General features: G+C 41.6%; 1 protein-coding gene across 1 annotated transcript; it reads right to left on the bottom strand.

Annotated features, from left to right (window-relative positions):
* Positions 1-4,127: 4,127 nt before the first annotated feature.
* Positions 4,128-15,848, bottom strand: OSTC (oligosaccharyltransferase complex non-catalytic subunit). Its single transcript, XM_070791082.1, has 4 exons — positions 15,641-15,848; positions 11,075-11,168; positions 7,962-8,159; positions 4,128-4,701 (listed from the first exon to the last, which is right to left on the bottom strand). Exons 1-4 carry the CDS (start codon positions 15,777-15,779, stop codon positions 4,683-4,685), a joined length of 450 nt encoding a protein of 149 aa, XP_070647183.1. The 5' UTR covers positions 15,780-15,848; the 3' UTR covers positions 4,128-4,682.
* Positions 15,849-19,288: the final 3,440 nt, after the last annotated feature.

Raw genomic sequence — 19,288 nt, forward strand, 5'->3', positions numbered from 1 at the left:
TAAACTCAAAACGGATTAAAGATCTAAACATAAGACCAAAAACTATAAAAATCTTAGAGGAGAACATAGGCAAAACACTCTCTGACATACATCACAGCAGGATCCTCTATGACCCACCTCCCAGAATATTGGAAATAAAAGCAAAAATAAACAAATGGGATCTAATTAAAATGAAAAGCTTCTGCACAAAAAAAGAAACTATTAGCAAGGTGAAAAGACAGCCTTCAGAATGGGAGAAAATAATAGCAAATTAAGCAACTGACAAACTAATCTCAAAAATATACAAGCAACTCGTGCAGCTCAATTCCAGAAAAATAAACGACCCAATCAAAAAATGGGCCAAAGAACTAAATAGACATTTCTCCAAAGAAGACATACAGATGGCTAACAAACACATGAAAAGATGCTCAACATCACTCATTATCAGAGAAATGCAAATCAAAACCACAATGAGGTACCATTTCACGCCAGTCAGAATGGCTGCTATCCAAAAGTCTGCAAGCAATAAATGCTAGAGAGGGTGTGGAGAAAAGGGAACCCTCTTACACTGTTGGTGGGAATGCAAACTAGTACAGCCACTATGGAGAACAGTGTGGAGATTTCTTAAAAAATTGGAAATAGAACTGCCATACGAACCAGCAATCCCACTGCTGGGCATACACACTGAGGAAACCAGAATTGAAAGAGACACGTGTACCCCAATGTTCATCACAGCACAGTTTATAATAGCCAGGACATGGAAGCAATCTAGATGTCCATCAGCAGATGAATGGATAAGAAAGCAGTGGTACATATACACAATGGAGTATTACTCAGCCGTTAAAAAGAACATTTGAATCAGTTCTAATGAGGTGGATGAAACTGGAGCCTATTACACAGAGTGAAATAAGCCAGAAGGAAAAACACCACTACAGTATACTAACGCATATATATGGAATTTAGAAAGATGGTAACGACAACCCTGTATGCGAGACAGCAAAAGAGACACTGATGTATAGGACAGTGTTTTGGACTCTGTGGGCGGGGGAGCGGGGGGGGATGATTTGGGAGAATGGCATTAAAACATGTATAATATCATATAAGAAATGAATCGCCAGTCCAGGTTCAATGCAGAATACAGGAAGCTTGGGGCTGGTGCACTGGGACGACCCAGAGGGATGATATGGGGAGGGAGGTGGGAGGGGGGTTCAGGATGGGGAACACGTGTACATCCGTGGCGGATGCATGTTGATGTATGGCAAACCAATACAATATTGTAAAGTAAAAAATAATAAATTTTTAAAAAAAGGAAGAAAAAAAAAAGTCATAGTGCAAAAAAGAAAAACAAGAGATTAGGGGGAAATGTATTTGTACCTTGAAATACTTAGGCAGATGAGTAGCCATCGTTCTCACAACAAATTAAAGGCTTGCCTCACCACAAGTCTGGGCTTAGGTGCTCCTCTCTTGTGTTCCTGTGGCCAAGAGAATTGGTCCCTTGGTGTATAGTCAGTGGAGAATAAATTCCACATGAACAAAGGTTGTGTTTTTCTTGTTAACATAACCCTGCATCTGGCATTACCTCTTTTATTAATATAAATAAGTGTGTACTCGTTACTACCTTCAGGGACTGATCTGTATCAGAAAACAGTATATAATGAAAAGAACTGGTCTGCTTTGCAGAAGACCTGGGTTCTAGTTCAAGCTCTACAACAATGAATCACCATTTTCTTATAAGCAAAGTGGAGAAATAACCTTTTTCCCAGCGTTACATTTCAGGAATATACCAGTTACTAAGAACCTAAGTTGCTCCACACTTCCCACTTCAGAAAGACATTAACAAGCAGAGCACCACCCTCCTTTTATAAGCAAGTGAATGTCTGTCAGTGTGTCCCACTCTCTGCGACCCCGTGGACTGTAGCCTGCCAGGCTCCTCTGTCCATGGGATTCTCCAAGCAAGAACACTGGAGTGTTGCCATGCCCTCCTCCAGGGGATCTTCTGGAGCCAGAGATTGGGTCCAACCCAGGTCTCCTGCACTGCAGGCAGATTCTTCACTGTCTGAGCCACTAAGGAAGCCCCTTATAAGCAAGGTACGCAGGATTTCCTCATTGTAATCCTATAAAGAGGGTATTTTCTTTCTAAATCTGTGGCAAACAGAGATGTGCTGCTCAGACCCCCTAATGGCTAGCTGCAAGGAGGGGCCAGCTGACAGTCTCCAAGCTTTGTCAGGCTTCCCTCACCTTTCCACCATGTTAGTCTCAAGACGGCACCAGGCCAAAATCCGAAGAGGCAGTGAATGGTACAAAGGCCCAGCTCTTTCCACCCAACATGTTTCTGGCAGGCATTCTTTCCTCTGGAGCTCCCCCTGGGCTGACACCAATTCTGTCAGCTGTGTATCACAGGATGGAGCATCTCCTGGCAACTTCTGCATCTTCTTTACCTCTCACTGGAATTGTTCTTTAGTCGCTAAGTTGTATCTGACTCTTTTGCAACCCCATGGTCTGTAGCCCGCCAGGCTTCCCTGTCCATGGGATTCCCCAGGTACCAATACTAGACCGAGTTGCCACTTCCTCCTCCAGGGGATCTTCCCCACTCAGGGATCAAACCCGTCTCCTCCATTGGCAGGCAGGCTGTTTACCGCTGAGCCACAAGGGAATCCCTTCACCAGTTACTCTCCACTAAACCATTTTGCCCTTCTAACTCCATTGTAGCATACACATTCTAGAGAATTCTGTAATAAAATCAAAGACTAGTTTGTTTCCGATCTAGGCCATTAATTTACTCTATCTCATTTATTTAACCTCTGCTGATGTTAATACTGCTTAGCAGGCTTTTTATCAGGCTGTTAACATTTTGGCAGTGTCCCCAAAAGCAAAAGTCTAGTACAAGGCACAACTTTTTCCTTCACATAAAACACTGCAATTTTACCAGTAGAATTATTTAAATACATCTCATTGTGTTTAGTCAAAAAACAAAACCTTAAAAAGCTATGACATAGAAACACACCCCAAACCTTAACAGCGCCATCTGGTGGTACTTAACAGGAACTTCTCACTATTCAATCTCAGGAAAAGACCTAAATCATAAAACCTTTGTGTCACCTTGTCCATCTAGTTTAATCAGGTTTTAAAATAAGGCCAAAAAACAAAAAAAAACAGAAAATATAAGTTAAATCAAGCCTTTAAAGTTGGTGGATACATACAGGTCTTGTTTTCCTTTTTCAGAGCTTTGGATATAGTAACCACCTCTCCCACCTCTCATCACTAATGGACTGTTCTTGCATTGTTTTTGTTGGTTGTTATTTATCAGTATCTGAGATTTTATAAACATTTTTTAACTTTTCAATAATTTGACTTCCTTATAAGCATATAAGCTCTGTGCTCCCTGGCATACAATATGTTCTCAAAACTTTCTGGATAAATAAATAAATCTTTTTAATGAACAGCTACATTTAGATCAGTCCTGGAATAAGGGAAAAAATCCACCTGAGCTGAAATTTTACTGTAAACTTAAAGATCTTAGGATAAGAGTTGAGACCCCAGAGAAGCGTCCTCCTCCCAACCTCCATGACAACCACAAGTCTGTTCCCTACAGGCTTCGCAGGCGGTGCAGTGGGAAAGAATCCACCTGCCAGTGCAGGAAACACAAGGGATGCAGGCTAGATCCCTGGGTTGGGAGGATCGCTGGAGGAGGAAATGGCAACCCACTCCAGCATCCTTGCCTGGAAAATCCCAAGGACAGAGAAGGCTGGCAGGCTGCAGTCCATGGAGTCGCAAAGAGTCAGACACAACTAAGCAACTGAGCATGCAGGCCCAGCCCGCTGGGGGGAACCAAAAGCCCTGGCTAGAAGAAATTAGGAGAAGACCAGACTAGTCTACAGATGTTTTTATGTGCTCAACACTGTATTAATTACTGGAAGTGAATGCCTGAAGGGAACTTCATCTAACACAATCACATTTAAAACCGACATGACTGCGTAGCCCGTGCTTGAATATTTATAGGGATATGGATATTTATGCCACCTCATTAGACATCCTGCTGCCTACACCTGGAGACTTCAAGCTACCAACAGTAGCTTGATAGTTACAGGATGGGAGTGGATTAATTACAGACTGAAGATTAATACCATCAATAAAAAAAAACACAAAAGTTAATTAGAAAAATTATTTATTTCTGCTCCTTTCATACATCTTATTGTTCCTGAAACAGTCTTCCATATATATCTGAAACGATGTACTGTCACACACTCTGTTTAAAGGCAAAGCACCATTGGTAAAGCTGATCAGCTGTCCAGAGTTCTCAGCTTATGGGATCACGTGTCCTGATTTTACATTAATTTCTGAAGGTCAGAAAAGTCACCTCCAAAAAATGTTAAGGGGTTTGTAAAAAATAATCACTTTATTCAATATTATAGCTATAGAAATGAAGTACATTTTAAGAAATGAAAAAAAAAGAAGAAAATGTCACTTAATATCATTGGTACATCAGTGAAGGCCAGCAGGAAAAAATACTGATAAGCTTGTCTCTGACACCAAGAAGACATTCTAGTCCACGCTTTAATATGCTTCCTATGTTTTCACTAGATGTTTCTTTTCTGCTGCTTTTCATCCTTCTCTGTATTTCATATCTGAGGACTGGTATAGCCTTTAAAATTTCATTAACAGGAGCAAATTCAGTACCTGCTGATTTCTTCTCAAAAGGCACTCTAACCCATCAGATAGCCCCTGTAAAACATAAAATTTATAAACACAAAGAGTGAAAAGGAAGCAACATTTCAAAGTGTCCCAAACAAATTTTATGATGAATCAAAGGACAATCTGAAAATATAAATGTGTGATTCCTCATTGTGGTTCTTCTTTCATATCTTGCCCCCTCAATAAATATAATACATTACTGGGCCTTGGTTCCATTATCCTTCCCCCTCAAAGGACAAATTTACAAACCAATATGCTAAATGACACCAGATAAGAAAAGAAAGAAAAGAAAATGTTATGTAAAAGTTAAAGCTAAGAGTTAGAATCAATCTCCTTTGGATTCTCACAATTCCAACAAGAGTCACAAAGCTTTTTATAGAAAGCAGCTCATTTCAATATCCCAGAAAGCCTAATATTACCAAAGGGAAGGATGGAGGGACCAGGAGCTGTCCATGCCTGGGAAGTGAGCCCTCGCACCCTGCGCCTGTTTCTTTAGGAAATGTCCTGACGGTGGGCAGGGGCGTCAGCTGTAGCTGTTGAGCAAGTCACACTTCACAATGTTCAAATAGAAGATCCTTTTACTAAATGGACAAGGTAGGCCCTGAAATTCCCTTTAAATTCAGGTAGTAACAGTCTGCTTTATAAAGCTCCAAACTTTTCCTTTTGCAATAAATCCTTGCAACCTATTAGGATCAAGAGGAAAATAGAAAGGCTGTGTAAAACTATCCACATTAAGAAAGGGGTGAAAACATCCTGTCCTCATTGATGCCTTTAGAACTTCTCTGCTTTTGACCCTGTTTCTAACATGAGTAGATAAGCTTGGGCAAACCTTAGCTTCCTCATCTGTAAAATGGAGTTACATCAAAGAATTTAAAGGATTATATAAGACAATCTACCAATATAGTAACTGCTACTCACAGCAGTAAGCACTTGACAAACATTAGCTATTATTAGTTCAGAGTCTCAAGTTTCTTCCTCTCTTAGGTGGCGGCAAAAAACTGCATCATAGGGTTGATACCTCCCACCGTGCCTGACACAGCGCAGACACTCAGGAATGAGATTTTCCTCCTTCCGGCTCCTAGACCCACCTGACTCCCTACAGGTCTTGGGTCTACGTGCAGCCTAAGTGATCTCCTTAGAACTCATTTATCCCTTTCTTTCTGCTCTACCAGCCTAGCCGATTCACACTCTGAGCACAGAGATACAGAACTTTAATCTCACAACCCTGAGACAACCCAGGGTTGAATAAAAAATAAAAAGGCTCTTAACATATATATTCATTTTGAAGACCTCCACGTAAACTTGCTAAGGTAATGCCTGATACTTCACAAAAAGCATACTTCAAGACCTAAGCTTCACAAGTACTTAATCTGAAAGAGAACCGACAGGTGTATGTATATAACTGGATCACTTTGTTGTACTCCTGAAACTAACACAACACTGTAAACCAACGATACTCCATTATAAAAAAAAGATTAAACCTATAATAAAATAAAACCTGTCAGATAATTCTTAACAACGGTAACAAAAAAAAAAGACCTAAGCTTCACAGGAAATAAAAGGTTCAAGAAGATTCTAAGAAGTGCCCACCACCAGTGTCGGCACCGAGGGAAGCTGCTCAACAGCTAGCTTATGCTATGAAACAAAAGAGCTGAGGACTCTTTAGGGACAGCTGTCGGTCATCTGCATGTGCTGATATGCAAACACAGGACATTTATCTCTTGATATAGTTATATGCTGCGGTATTCTTCCTTGTAATTAGTGTGTGACCTATGCTTCCGCATCAAATAAAGCCATCTTTTAATGTTTAAAACTGTCAGTAGGAAGGACACCAGGTCTTTTAAAAAGCATAGCTCAGAAAATATAAAGCAGGTTGTACTCTTTCACTGCTCTTGTTTTCTCAGGGTACCTGTTGTTAAGGATATCAGATTCTTGGTGAAAGGGAGTGCTACCCTGGAAGTTATCTTACGGCACAGCCATCTTTTATCTCAGATGCTAGCAACTTATCTGATGTGAAAAAATTCCTGGTTACTGGTGTTTTTTACTGTATTGTTGTTGCTGTCTCATTTATTACATATCTAACTGCTTCTATATGTTGGGACATCAAAGAGAATCTATGCCCAAGATGACACATCCCTTTCTTGCTGGTGGTAGTAACCACACCCGTCATGAGGAATGTGCAGGCCCACAGACCTGGCTCATCATCTCTCTGGGGCCTGCAAATATGCCAAAATGCAATACTGTTGAGTCCCTTTATTTTCTAAAACTGTCCCATTGCTTCTCCCCATGCCACACTCAAGGTACCAGGCATTAGGAGCTGTAAATGAGAAACCACATCAGAGAGCGGACCATAAAGTCTTTCCTCTTTAAAATTTAAACCTTAGATTTGGCTGCTTGGTAAGTTACAGAAACAGCAATCTTTTGTTTAGACTACTGTTCTGTTTTGACTACATCTATCTACACCTGAAACCCAGAGAGTATACTCCTGTTTCTTATTTCCTATTGTTAGATCTTAGTCAACTATCTTGGAAATTGGCCTACAGAATGCAGAAAACAAATGTTTACATAAATAATTACAAAAGATGAAAGTAATCCAGAGAATTAACAATTTTCAAAATTTTTTTCTAAGCAGGAGATAGCTCAGCTCTGTTATCCTATCCTTCAAATGCCATTTTCTTTCTTTTCTGGGGGGGGCAGCGCCACGGCACACGGCTTGCAGGATCTTAAGTTTCCCAAGCAGGGGTCAAACACAGGCCCTGCAGTGAAAGCACCAAGTCCTAACCACTGGACCGCCAAGGAATTCCCAAACCAATTTATTTTTGTCCCAAAGATAACGTAAGCTTTCTGAATGAATCTAAATAATGTAATATATATATGAAAGTCTCTTTTCTGTCCAAGGCTTAATTGATTTTCCTCCTATCAATATTCAGAAAGCAGCAGCAATTAATGGCTTGAAAATACTCTCTACTATTATTAGTTCTATGGGAATTCTTCCAAGGTCACAGATTAACCAAAAAGCACTTTTAGAGAAAAGCCTCCATCAGCGGTCACTGATGCTACAGCAAAATAACTGGATTTTCTCATGAACATACATGGAAATAACAGGAAGATCTGTTTGTTTCCATTTTGCTACTAACCTTAAGCAAGTCACACATTTCTTTGGTTCTCAAAATGTTCATCTATTTAAATGAGGGTTAAATTAAATCTCCTATGATTTCACATGATCCACAAAATTATTTTACTAGTTTGCAAGTTAAGATATTGATTATACAAAGCACTGAATAACTTACGGCAGCTTCATTCTCATGAATACTCTAGCCATGAAAAAACTCAATAGGACACACACGAATCCAATGAATAAAAGAAGAAACCTATTGAGTTTGGGAATGTTTGGTGCATTGGATCTGTCCAGGATTATAAAACCTAAACCTCCCATTGTAAACAGGAAGCTGGATGCAAGTCCTTCCATAATGTACTGTCCATTTACTCTGAAAAAGAAGAAAACAGCAAAACAGTCAATGAAAATTTCCAGAAAAATAAAAAGTTTTTTCCTCAGATTGAAATTCCTATTTCTGCTAAAACATTTTTGTGTTTATTTTTTATTCTTGTAAGTGTTTTACCATATTTCTGGCTATTCATTCCAATAATTATTTATTGAGAGCCTATTATGCATCAAGTACTGTTCTAGGCTCTGGAAATATAACAATGAACAAAACAAGAGAAAAATCTTTCATCTTCATGGAGCTTATGCTCAAAAAAAAAACTTTAAAACTCAACTAACACAACTATCTACGTAAAACCAAAATGCACATTTTAATTATTAGCTTAAAAAGTCAACTACTATAGGTACATGAACCTTTTACGCAGAATTTTAGTTTTGCTTTTAAAAGTTATGTTATTTAAATGTCTACTATCGATTTCAAATTGTGAACTGGTTAGAAATGTTTCCTGAGTTTTATAGTAATTAACAAACCTCTTATTTCAAAGGGAAATTTTTAAAAGCAAGTTTTCTTAATTAAGGCTTCATGAACTCCACAAAGATTTCCAGCAACCTATAAACTCTTCAGTTCCTGTATATACGTGCATATGATTGTTCTAGTGTGTGTGCGTGCTCAACTGTGTCCCACTCTTTGCGACCCCGTGGACTGTAGCCTGCCAAGCGCCTCTGTCCACAGAATTTCCCAGGCAAGAGTACTGGAGTGCATGGCCATGTCCTCCAGGGGATCTTCCTGACCCAGGAATCGAACCTGAGTCTCCTGCATCTCCTGCACTGGCAGGCAGAGTCTTTACAACTGCGCCACCCGGGAAGCCTCTTTCTAGGGGTGAAAAGCTTTCAAATTCTCAAGAGTTCATGGACCCCAAAAGGCACATTTCTCTGTTAAAGATATGATTTATACAAAGACACATGTAAAGAAAGTATATGCATGCATGTGTGTATGTATGTGTATATATACATATATTTGCTAAACTAATTGCTTTAACTGGAAACAACACATGCAGCGGTTTCAAAATTCAAATTCAAATGTCAACCCTGTGAAAAGTCTCCCTACCAGCAGAATCTCCAGCCACCCAGAACCCTCTTCCCTGCAGAGAATCACGGTAATCTTTCCAGGAATATTCTCTGCATGGAATACCATTCGTGTAACTGTAAATACAAATATGGGGCTTCCCTGGTGGCTCAATGGTTAAGAATCTGCTTGCCAATGCAGGAGATGCCAGTCCAATCCCTGGGTCAGGAAGATCCCCTGGAGGAGGAAATGGCAACCCACTCCAATATTCTTGCCTGGAGAATCCCCTGGACAGAGGAGCCTGGTGGGCTCCAGTCCATGGGGTTGCAAAGAGCTGGACACCACTGAGAGTGAGCACAAACACACACAAACACAAATAAAGAGCTATCTTTAGGTAGACAGTTACCAAGTGGATTTTATAAGGCAATACAACAAACACTGTTCAAGGGAAATAAACAACAGGAACTCTCAAGTCTCAAATATTACTTTTCTTATTTAACAGTATAGGGTCTTCCCTAGTAGCTCAGCTGGTAAAGAATCTGCCTGTGATGCAAGAGACCCCAGTTTGATTCCTGGGTTGGGAAGATCCGCTGGAGAAGGGATAGGCTACCCACTCCAATATTCTTGGGCTTTGCTGGTAGCTCAGCTGGTAAAGAATCTGCCTGCAATGTGGGAAACCTGGGTTCGATCCCTGGGTTGGGAAGATCCCCTGGAGAAGGGAATGGCAACCCACTCCAGTCTTCTGGCCTGGAGAATTCCATGGACCATACAGTCACACAGAGAAGGCAATGGCACCCCACTCCAGTACTCTTGCCTGGAAAATCCCATGGATGGAGAAGCCTGGTAGGCTGCAGTCCATGGGGTTGCTAAGAGTCAGATATGACTGTGCGACTTCACTTTCACTTTTCATTTTCATGCACTGGAGAAGGAAATAGCAACCCACTCCAATGTTCTTGCCTGGAGAATCCCAGGGATGGGGGAGCCTGATGGGCTGCCATCCATGGGGTCACACAGAGCCAGACACGACTGAAGCGACTTAGCAGCAGCATACAGTCACAAAGAGTCGGACACGACTGAGCGACTTTCACTTCACTTCACAACAAACACTGTTCAGGAAAAATAAACAGCAGGACCTCCCAAGTCTCAAATATTATTTTTCTTATTTAACAGTATAATCCAGTGACCCAATTTTTTTTTTTTTGGTTGTGCTGGGTCTTCACTGCTGTTTGAGGGCTTTTCTGCCCTAGTTGGAGTGACTGGGGGCTACTCTTGCAGAGCCTGGGCTCTAGGCGCAGGGGCTCCACCAGATGCAAGGGCTCTGGAGTGCAGGCTACGTAGCTGAGGTGCACACATTGAGCTGCTCCGCAGTATGTGAGGTCTTCCCTGACCAGGGAGCAAACTGCAGTGAAAGGCAGATTCTTAACCACTGGACCACCAGCAAAGCCGCACGTATTTTTCCTTAAATGGCCAAACAGTATGTATCTTAGGCTTGTCACCCATATAGTCTGTGTCACACTTACCACAGTAGCTTGAAAGCAGCCATAGGTAGTATAGAAGTAAATGGTTGTACCTAACTCCAATAAAGCTTTATTTACAAATAAATACGTACCAGTTTACTGACCCTAGAACAGCCTACAAATAAATGTATTTTAAACTGATATCTTCCTTTAAATAAGTGATTATGCCCATCATTGTGAAATATTTTCTAATAAACGGATAATATACTTTTATTCTTGTTCTTGTCCACTTCCTACAATCTCTAAATTTAGCATTTTAAAACAGCTATTGTCAAAATACAAATCGACCCAATAGGTTGTGCCATAATTTTAAATACGCAGGCATGCCCCAGCAATCTTCTTTCCCACCATCGAATCACTCAAAATGGTATCTTTTACCTGTAGGCCAAGAAAGCGACTGGTCTCTGATGCCCGTGTTCATCAGTCACTGAGCCAACACTTGGAGGTTCAACAATAACATCATAAATGATTCCTAAATGAAAGGTAAGAACATAGATTAGACTGAATTTCTAATTTATTTAGTTTGTATCTATCTCTAAAGTGAAAGTGTTAGTTGCTCAGTTGCATCTGATTCTTTGTGACCCTATGGACTGTAGCTTGCCAGAGTCCTCTGTCCATGGAATTCTCCAGGTAAGAATACTGGAGTGGTTAGCCATTTCCTTCTCCAGGGGATCGTCCTGCCCCAGGGTCAAACTGGGTCTCCTGCATTGCAAGAGGAACTTTTACTGTCCGAGTCAACAGGGAAGCCCATTTGTCTCTAGAGGTTCATTTGTATTTAAGTAATATTTCCTTTTGGGGCTTCCCAGGCGGTGCTAGTGGTAAAGAACCTGCCTGCCAAAGCAGGAGACGCAGGTTCGATCCCTGGGTGAGGAAGACCCCCTGGAAAAGGAAATGGCAACCCACTCTAGTATTCTTGCCTGGAGAATCCCATGGACAGAGGAGCCTGGCGGGGTACAGTCGATGGGAGTCATGAAGAGTTGGACACCACTGAGTAACTGAGCAGAGAAATCTTAGAGCCTGAGTGCTGGAGAAGATTGGGAGCCCATTCACAGAAAGATACTGAAGTTAAAGGAAGTATCTGTCTCTAAAGATGCATTTATATTTAAACAGAACTGCTCTAATGTATTATTACAGTGAAATGAGGCCCAGCTTATCTCCTATACTTCAGATAAACCATTCAGAAATTCAACTCAGTGTTTTTAAAATGACTTGTAAATCAGAATTATCTCCAAAAAGAGATATTTTATGACAGAATTCATTCAGTAACTGTTTCCAAACTCAAGAATGACTCCACAATAAAGGAAATTTAACATTAAAGGCTACTTCTAATTCAAGAAAAATGTTACACATATGCTTGGATATGTTTCTATAATTAAGAGGTAACTAGAGAATTTTTCTTGCTTAAAAGTAAAATGAGACATTTTAAAATCACATCATTAAGCAGACTGGCAATACAGGAGGCACATGATCATTTCATTATGTCTTAATGACCACTTATGTTACTGCCCATCGACACTGTTTTCCAAATCTCCTGCTGTCAACATCTACTCTTTTATCTTCTCCACGGTTTTCGACCATCCTCATTTTTAGCTTTTTTTAAGCATAGCAAGATGGTCTCCCTCACCTCTGATAACAAAACCACCATTTAGGAATTGCCTAATGCTACCTCACCATCAAATCCACAAACTGGAACCAGCTTCCATCTTCACCTCCTTCCCTCCAGCTACACCAGAGGAAGAGTCCCTCCTCCTATCACGATGGGATCCCCTTTGCAATCATCAGGACTCCACACCCTTACCATTTCAAAGACTGTTCCTCTGGCTAGCTCCTGTCTTTCCTGTATTATCTATCAACCTCCCATTCCCTACATCAACCTTTCCTTGACACCAGATCCTCCTAGTTAACATTCTATTTCTATGCTTCCTTTTGGAAAGGGAGCCAGGCTTCTTTCTGGAAAAGAAAAAAAGAATTTGGTAAACTTGCTGTCTCCACTTTCTCATTTACCCTTCATTCCTTAACTCACTCCAATCTGACTTCTGCCACCACTGATATTACTCTTGCTAAGGTGACCAATGACCTTGCTGTGGTCAAATTCAAAGGACACTTTCAGTTCTCAGCTTAGGAGGTTTCCTAGCAGCACTCCATCCAGTTTACTAAATCCATTTCTTGGGGGGTGGGAGGGATGGCTTCTTATGGCTTTTGTGACACTCCTATCCATGTTTTTCTTGCTCTCTCTCTTGCTGAGCCGCTTCTATAAAACCACTAAACATCGGAGTTCCCTAGGGTTTGATCCACTATTTTCTTCTCTTTCTACATTCTTTTCCCAACTGAACCAATCCCTTCACATGGCTTTTCTATGCTAATGATCCTCAACGTGCCAACACCTATCAAATGTTCACACCGTTAAAATTAGATGTAAGCAAGGAGATCCAACCAATCCATCCTAAAGGAAATCAGTCCTGAATATTCATTGGAAGGACTGATGCTGAAGCTGAAACTCCAATACTCTGGCCACCTGATGTGAAGAACTGACTCATTTGAAAAGACCCTGATGCTGGGAATGACTGAGGCAGGAGGAGACGGGGACGACAGAGAATGGGATGTTTGGATGGCATCAGCGACTCAATGGACTTGAGTCTGAGTAAGGTCCAGGAGGTGGTGATGGACAGGGGAGCCTGGCGTATTTCAGTCCATGGGTCGCAAAGAGTCAGACACAACTGAGTAACTGAACTGAACCGAAGCTCCATAAGGACAGAAATTCTGTCTCTGTTCTTCAATATCTGGCTTATAGGAGGAGTTCCAAAAACATCTGTTATTGACTAACTTCAATACAAACCTCTTTTCTCACTTCCTATCTGCATACTTGACATTTTCAACTAATTATAGTTGGTCTGTCCAACTATTACATATCCCAAAGTGACCTCTGGATTCACCATTCCCCACCAAAAAACCACTTTATTTCTTTAGTCTTCTCAGAAAATGACACTTCCGCCTACTCAGTGCTCAAACTAGATACCAGTAAAATAGTAAAATTCCTTCACGCCATTCTACCCCTACATCCAATCAATCATCACCAAGATTCTGCTTCCAAGATATCTTTCATTGTATCTTCCTCCATCTCCGCTGCCACCATCCTAAGTACACTGTAAAACCCACCTAAATGGTCTCTTAATCCCATATTTGTTCAAACTTTTCCCTCTGCCCAGATACTCTTCCCCCAATCTTGCAGCCTTTGGCTAACACATCATTTCCTCAGGGTCTCCAACGTAAATGATGTTCCTAACTCTGATTATTTTTCAAAATCTCTTTTTCTTTTCCTTCAAGGCACTTGTGGCAATCTGCAATGGAAAAAATGTTATGGAGAAAAATTTACATGAGATTTAATGTGTCTCAACCAATGGCATTACAAGCATCATGAAGGGAGGGCCCTTATCTGTTATAGTCATTGTTCTCTCCAGTACTTAATGCCTAGAACTTAATAGGGACTCAGTACATTATTTGCTGACTATTTCTCAGCAATAAGTATTGTTTATTTATAAAGGTACACTCAGTATTCAGGTGATTCCTTTCCAGTGGCAAACCCAACTCCCGTATGAGATAGCTCATGGCCTTGGCCACTAAAAGGGGTCCTCTCACTTCCGCCAGAAGTTAGGGCAAAGAATTTCCCCATTACAAAAACTGACAGGGAAAAAGGAGCCAGAATGAAAACTGTGAGGTTTCCAGTAAAGGCCCTGGCTCCAAGGGAGGTTAAGGGTTACAGGAAAGATTTCTAGCAGATGAAGATTTTTTTTAAAAAAGCAACATACATTTTAAATTTTGTTTATTCAGTTCAGCCCCTATTAATGAGCTGAGCAAATGTTAATACTAATGTTATGCTTGGACAGTATCTTAGCAACATAAAAAGTATTTTAAATGTAACTTATTTTGAACATAAATTAACTGTCATTATCCTAGATTTGGGAGAAGGGTAAACCTAAAGGTTCATGCTAGAACTAATCCCGCATTTCAAATACTTCCCTCTTCAGTGCCAATTATTCTCACAAAACATCTATGAAAATGATGTCTCCGACTATTCCCTTAAAAATAGTCATCTGCTCTTGCTGTCCTTAATCTGTACAGCTTTAATTTTATCATTTCCAAATTAAGCTCTCCACTTCCCCAAATCCAAAAGTGCAGTAGCACAGTGCTGAGTAAATCATGGAAATGTTGAAGGGGTGGTGGCTATGAAAAGACTGCAGCCGGATTGCCAACTCACCACTATATAAAGCGACGCCCCTTTTGCAAAGAACAGGATAAGATGATAATGCAAAAGTGTTCAAAAGTAATGCTATTCCCCTTATTCTTTAAATTCTCCACTTCTGCTCTCTCAAATACGACAGCTTCTGAAAATTTATCTCCAACCTCAAATATTTATCAAAACCGTGGGTTTCGGAAGATTCCATTCATACGTATTGCTGACTGAGGAGAAAGCGACACCAAGCCTTAGGTTCGAGCTGACAAATCCAGACTGTTAAGTGTCTACCAAAGTTCCAGGGACCACAGACAGAGAAGGTAGAAGTCCCACACCCTCCTGATCAACAGTGGAAATAGAATGGGCCAGAAGAGATTTTCCTAGGGCCTTTATTAAGTAACTCATGGCATGCAATAACAACAGCAACAATCTGGGCTTGAAAAATACACTATTCAACTCGGATCGTTTAGCTAAGAGGCCAGGAAAGTGAAGGCAACGGGATAGAGAACACGACTCCTCTCAAGATACAAGACAGGGAGTGAGGGTAAAGAAACCTTTGGGCGGTGAACACTTAGGACCCCAGAATTTCCCTCCACCCTCCGAAAAGACTGAGAGCAGGGCGATGCTTTCCCCGGCTGAAAGTCAGGGAACTGACGCGCCCCCGGGGCGGGCCGGCTCTCCGAGCCTCTCGGGCCCCCGGCAGGCCGAGTTACCTCCGGTAATGAGGAAGTAAGACACCACCACCAGAGCGTACACCGTCATGGCCGACGGCATGTGCACCCAGGGCGGCTTCTTCAGCTTCAGGTTCGGGCATTCGAGCACTAAGAACGGGACTCGGTACAAACTCTCCATGTTGGCGGTAGCAGGGGACGCTCTCGGCCTCCAGCCCCACGCGACACCCGGAAACAGGCCCGCCCTCCCTTTCCCCGGCGCGTGCGCAGGGAAGCGACCGGCAGGTCCTCAACGCTCGGAGGCAGTGTGTACACCCCCAGAAGAAAAGAAGGGACTATAAAAACGGATAAGTGACGTGACCCAAAACTATGTATTACAGAATCTTGTGAAACATAAATTTGAATAAGAAGTTCAATTATTGCCAATGAATAAACAGGCGATTTATGCACCTTCAAGGACCTGCAGGCCTTCAGACGTGGCCAAGCCGGAGAAGCAGAGGGAACTGAATCTATCTGAGCCCCTCCCACTCACAGATACCGCGGATTTTGGAAGCTGATTGGACGCGGAGCGCCCTAGGTTCCCAGAGCCAGAGGATGGATGGGGAAGTTTGGGAAATGTTGTCTTTTTTATTAGCGGGTTTTTCAAGAGTTTGAGAAAGTCCTAGGTTGTTGAGCGAGCTTTTACTTCCTGATGTAACAGTGGTGTTAATAATAATAACTGTTAATAATAATTGCTACGTTAATATTTTATAACATTTGAAAATATATATCTAATTTAGAGCTATCACAAATGTCAAGAAGACATCGCCACAAGTTGCCTAAAGCGGAGACTTTGAAGTGACCAAAATACTATTTTAAATAACCCGTGTCCTCTGCTCTTTTCGTAAATGCTTTCGTAAAATCTTTCAGGCCGAAAATCTTGAGATCCTCCTGGTTTCTGTATGAAACCTCCATGTCCAAAGTATCAACAAATCTTTTTGGTTGTACTACTACCAAAAAAAAATTCTAATTCATCCACTTCTCTCCATTCCATATTTACCACCCTAGTGGAAGGCACCATCGTATATAGCCTGGGCTAGAAATTTACAATCCAAGCGAATGAAAATAATTGATGGAGAATTTGTCTTTGGGGATGGACTAGATGGCCTAAAAAGTTTTTTTGTTTTCTGTTTAGTTTTTCTTTTTTATATACTCTCTTGAAAGTGAAAGTGAAGTCGCTCAGTAGTGTCCGACTCTTTGCAACCTCGTGGACTGTAGCCCACCAGCCTTCTCCGTCCATGGGATTCTCCAGGCAAGAATACTGGAGCAGGTTGCCATTTCCTTCTCCAGGGGATCTTCCTGACTCAGGGATCCAACCCACATTGCAGGCAGATGCTTTACCTTTGAGACACCACAATTTTTTACAGGATGGCATGAGCTCAGACGGTAAAGCGTCCGCAGCAATGCAGGAGACCTGGGTTCGATTCCTGGGTTGGGAAGATCCCCTGGAGAAGGAAATGGCAATCCACTCCAGCACTCTTGCCTGGAAAATCCCATGGACGCAGGAGCCTGATAGGCTACGGTCCATGGGGTAGCAAAGAGTCGGACACGACTGAGCGACTTCACTTTCGCTTTCTTGCGTTGGTTCTGCAATTTCAGTGACTCAATTAATGAGAAATTGTTTAAATACCATAATAATAAAAATACTTATAAAATGTAGTAGCATCTAACTCTAAATATAGACGAGGCTTGCTGCCCTGTTTACCAGTGAGAGTCTCCCCAGAGTCTTACTTAGTGTGTATTAAGGAAGGTATGTTAATGGTAGATTATGAGAGAGCCACTAATAACACCAATAATAAAAGCTGTTTACACCACAGCCAGCATTTATACATGGGAAGTTTTTCTGGGGACTATACAACAGAATATTTCTGAAATTCCCATGCTGCTGCTGCTGCCGCTAAGTCGCTTCAGTTGTGTCTGACTCTATGTGACCCCATAGACGGTGGCCCACCAGGTTCCTCTGTCCCTGGGATTCTCCACTCAGGAATACTGGAGTGGGTTGCCACTTCCTTCTCTAATGCATGCATGCATGCTAAGTCGCTTCAGTCATGTCCGACTCTGCACTCTATGGACAACAGCCCACCAGGCTCCTCTGTCCACAGGATTCTCCAGGCAAGAATACCGGAGTGGCTTGCCATTTCCTTCTCCAGAAATTCCCATAGTTTTATAAATAAGGAAAACTTTGGAACAATTAAAAATATGTTGCCTTGAAAAAAATAAGAAAAAATGTATAAATTAAAATTTTTAAGCTTCCTTCATATCTTCTGAAGGGAAGCTAATGTTAATTAACCACCTCTTGGCAGATATTATATTGTCATTTACATTAGTTCTTACTTACTCTTCATGACAATTCTATTAGGTAATTACTAATGTCACCACTTTACATGTGACAACTGAAGCTTGGGAAGTAAAACAAACTCAAAAGGCATATTATGTGATTGGATATGAACTAAAGGCAATTGCCCTAACATAAAGCAGATTTAAGACATTTGAAATGAGACAAGTTTATATACTTATCCTTCCTCATATATCTTGGGGCCAAATAAGTCCATATACACTGTAGATAAGGCACAGAAGTTTTAAAAAGTATCAACTTTCCAATAAAAAATAAAACTAAAGTCAGAACACATCAGTTCAGTTCAGTCACTCAGTCGTGTCTGACTCTTTGCGACCCCATGAACTGCAGCACACCAGGCTTCCCTGTCCATCACCAACTGCCGGAGTCTACCCAAACCCATGTCCATCGAGTCGGTGATGCCATACAACCATTTAATCCCCTGTCCCCTTCTCCTCCTGCCCTCAATCTTTCCCAGCATGAGGGTCTTTTCAAATGAGTCAGCTCTTCGCCTCAGGTGGCCAAAGTATTGGAGTTTCAGCTTCAACATCAGTCCTTCCAATGAACACCCAGGACTGATCTCCTTTAGGACGGACTGGTTGGATCTCCTTGCAGTCCAAGGCACTCTCAAAGAGTCTTCTCCAACACCACAGTTCAAAAGCATCAATTCTTCGGTGCTCAGCTTTCTTTATAATCCAACTCTCACATTCATACATGACTACTGGAGAAACCATAGCCTTGACTAGACGGACCTTTGTTGGCAAAATAATGTCTCTGCTTTTTAATAATGCTATTTCAGTTCAGTTCAGTTCAGTCGCTCAGTCATGTCCGACTCTTTGCGACCCCATGAACTGCAGCACGCCAGGCCTCCCTGTCCATCACCAACTCCCTGAGTTCACTCAGACTCAACGTCCATCGAGTCAGTGATGCCATCCAGCCATCTCATCCTCTCTTGTCTCCTTCTCCTCCTGCCCCCAATCCCTCCCAGCATCAGAGTCTTTTCCAATGAGTCAACTCTTTGCATCAAGTGGCCAAAGTACTGGAGTTTCAGCTTTAGCATCGTTCCTTCCAAAGAACACCCAGGACTGATCTCCTTCAGAATGGACTGGTTGGATCTCTTTGCAATCCAAGGGACTCTCAAGAGTCTTCTCCAACACCACAGTTCAAAAGCATCAATTCTTTGGCGCTCAGCCTTCTTCACAGTCCAGCTCTCACATCCATACATGACCACTGGAAAAACCATAGCCTTGACTAGACGGACCTTTGTTGTCTAGGTTGGTCATAACTTTCCTTCCAAAGAGTAAGCGTCTTTTAAT

The sequence above is a fragment of the Bos indicus genome, chromosome 6, assembly GCF_029378745.1.
Source record: "Bos indicus isolate NIAB-ARS_2022 breed Sahiwal x Tharparkar chromosome 6, NIAB-ARS_B.indTharparkar_mat_pri_1.0, whole genome shotgun sequence".
NCBI lineage: Eukaryota > Metazoa > Chordata > Mammalia > Artiodactyla > Bovidae > Bos > Bos indicus.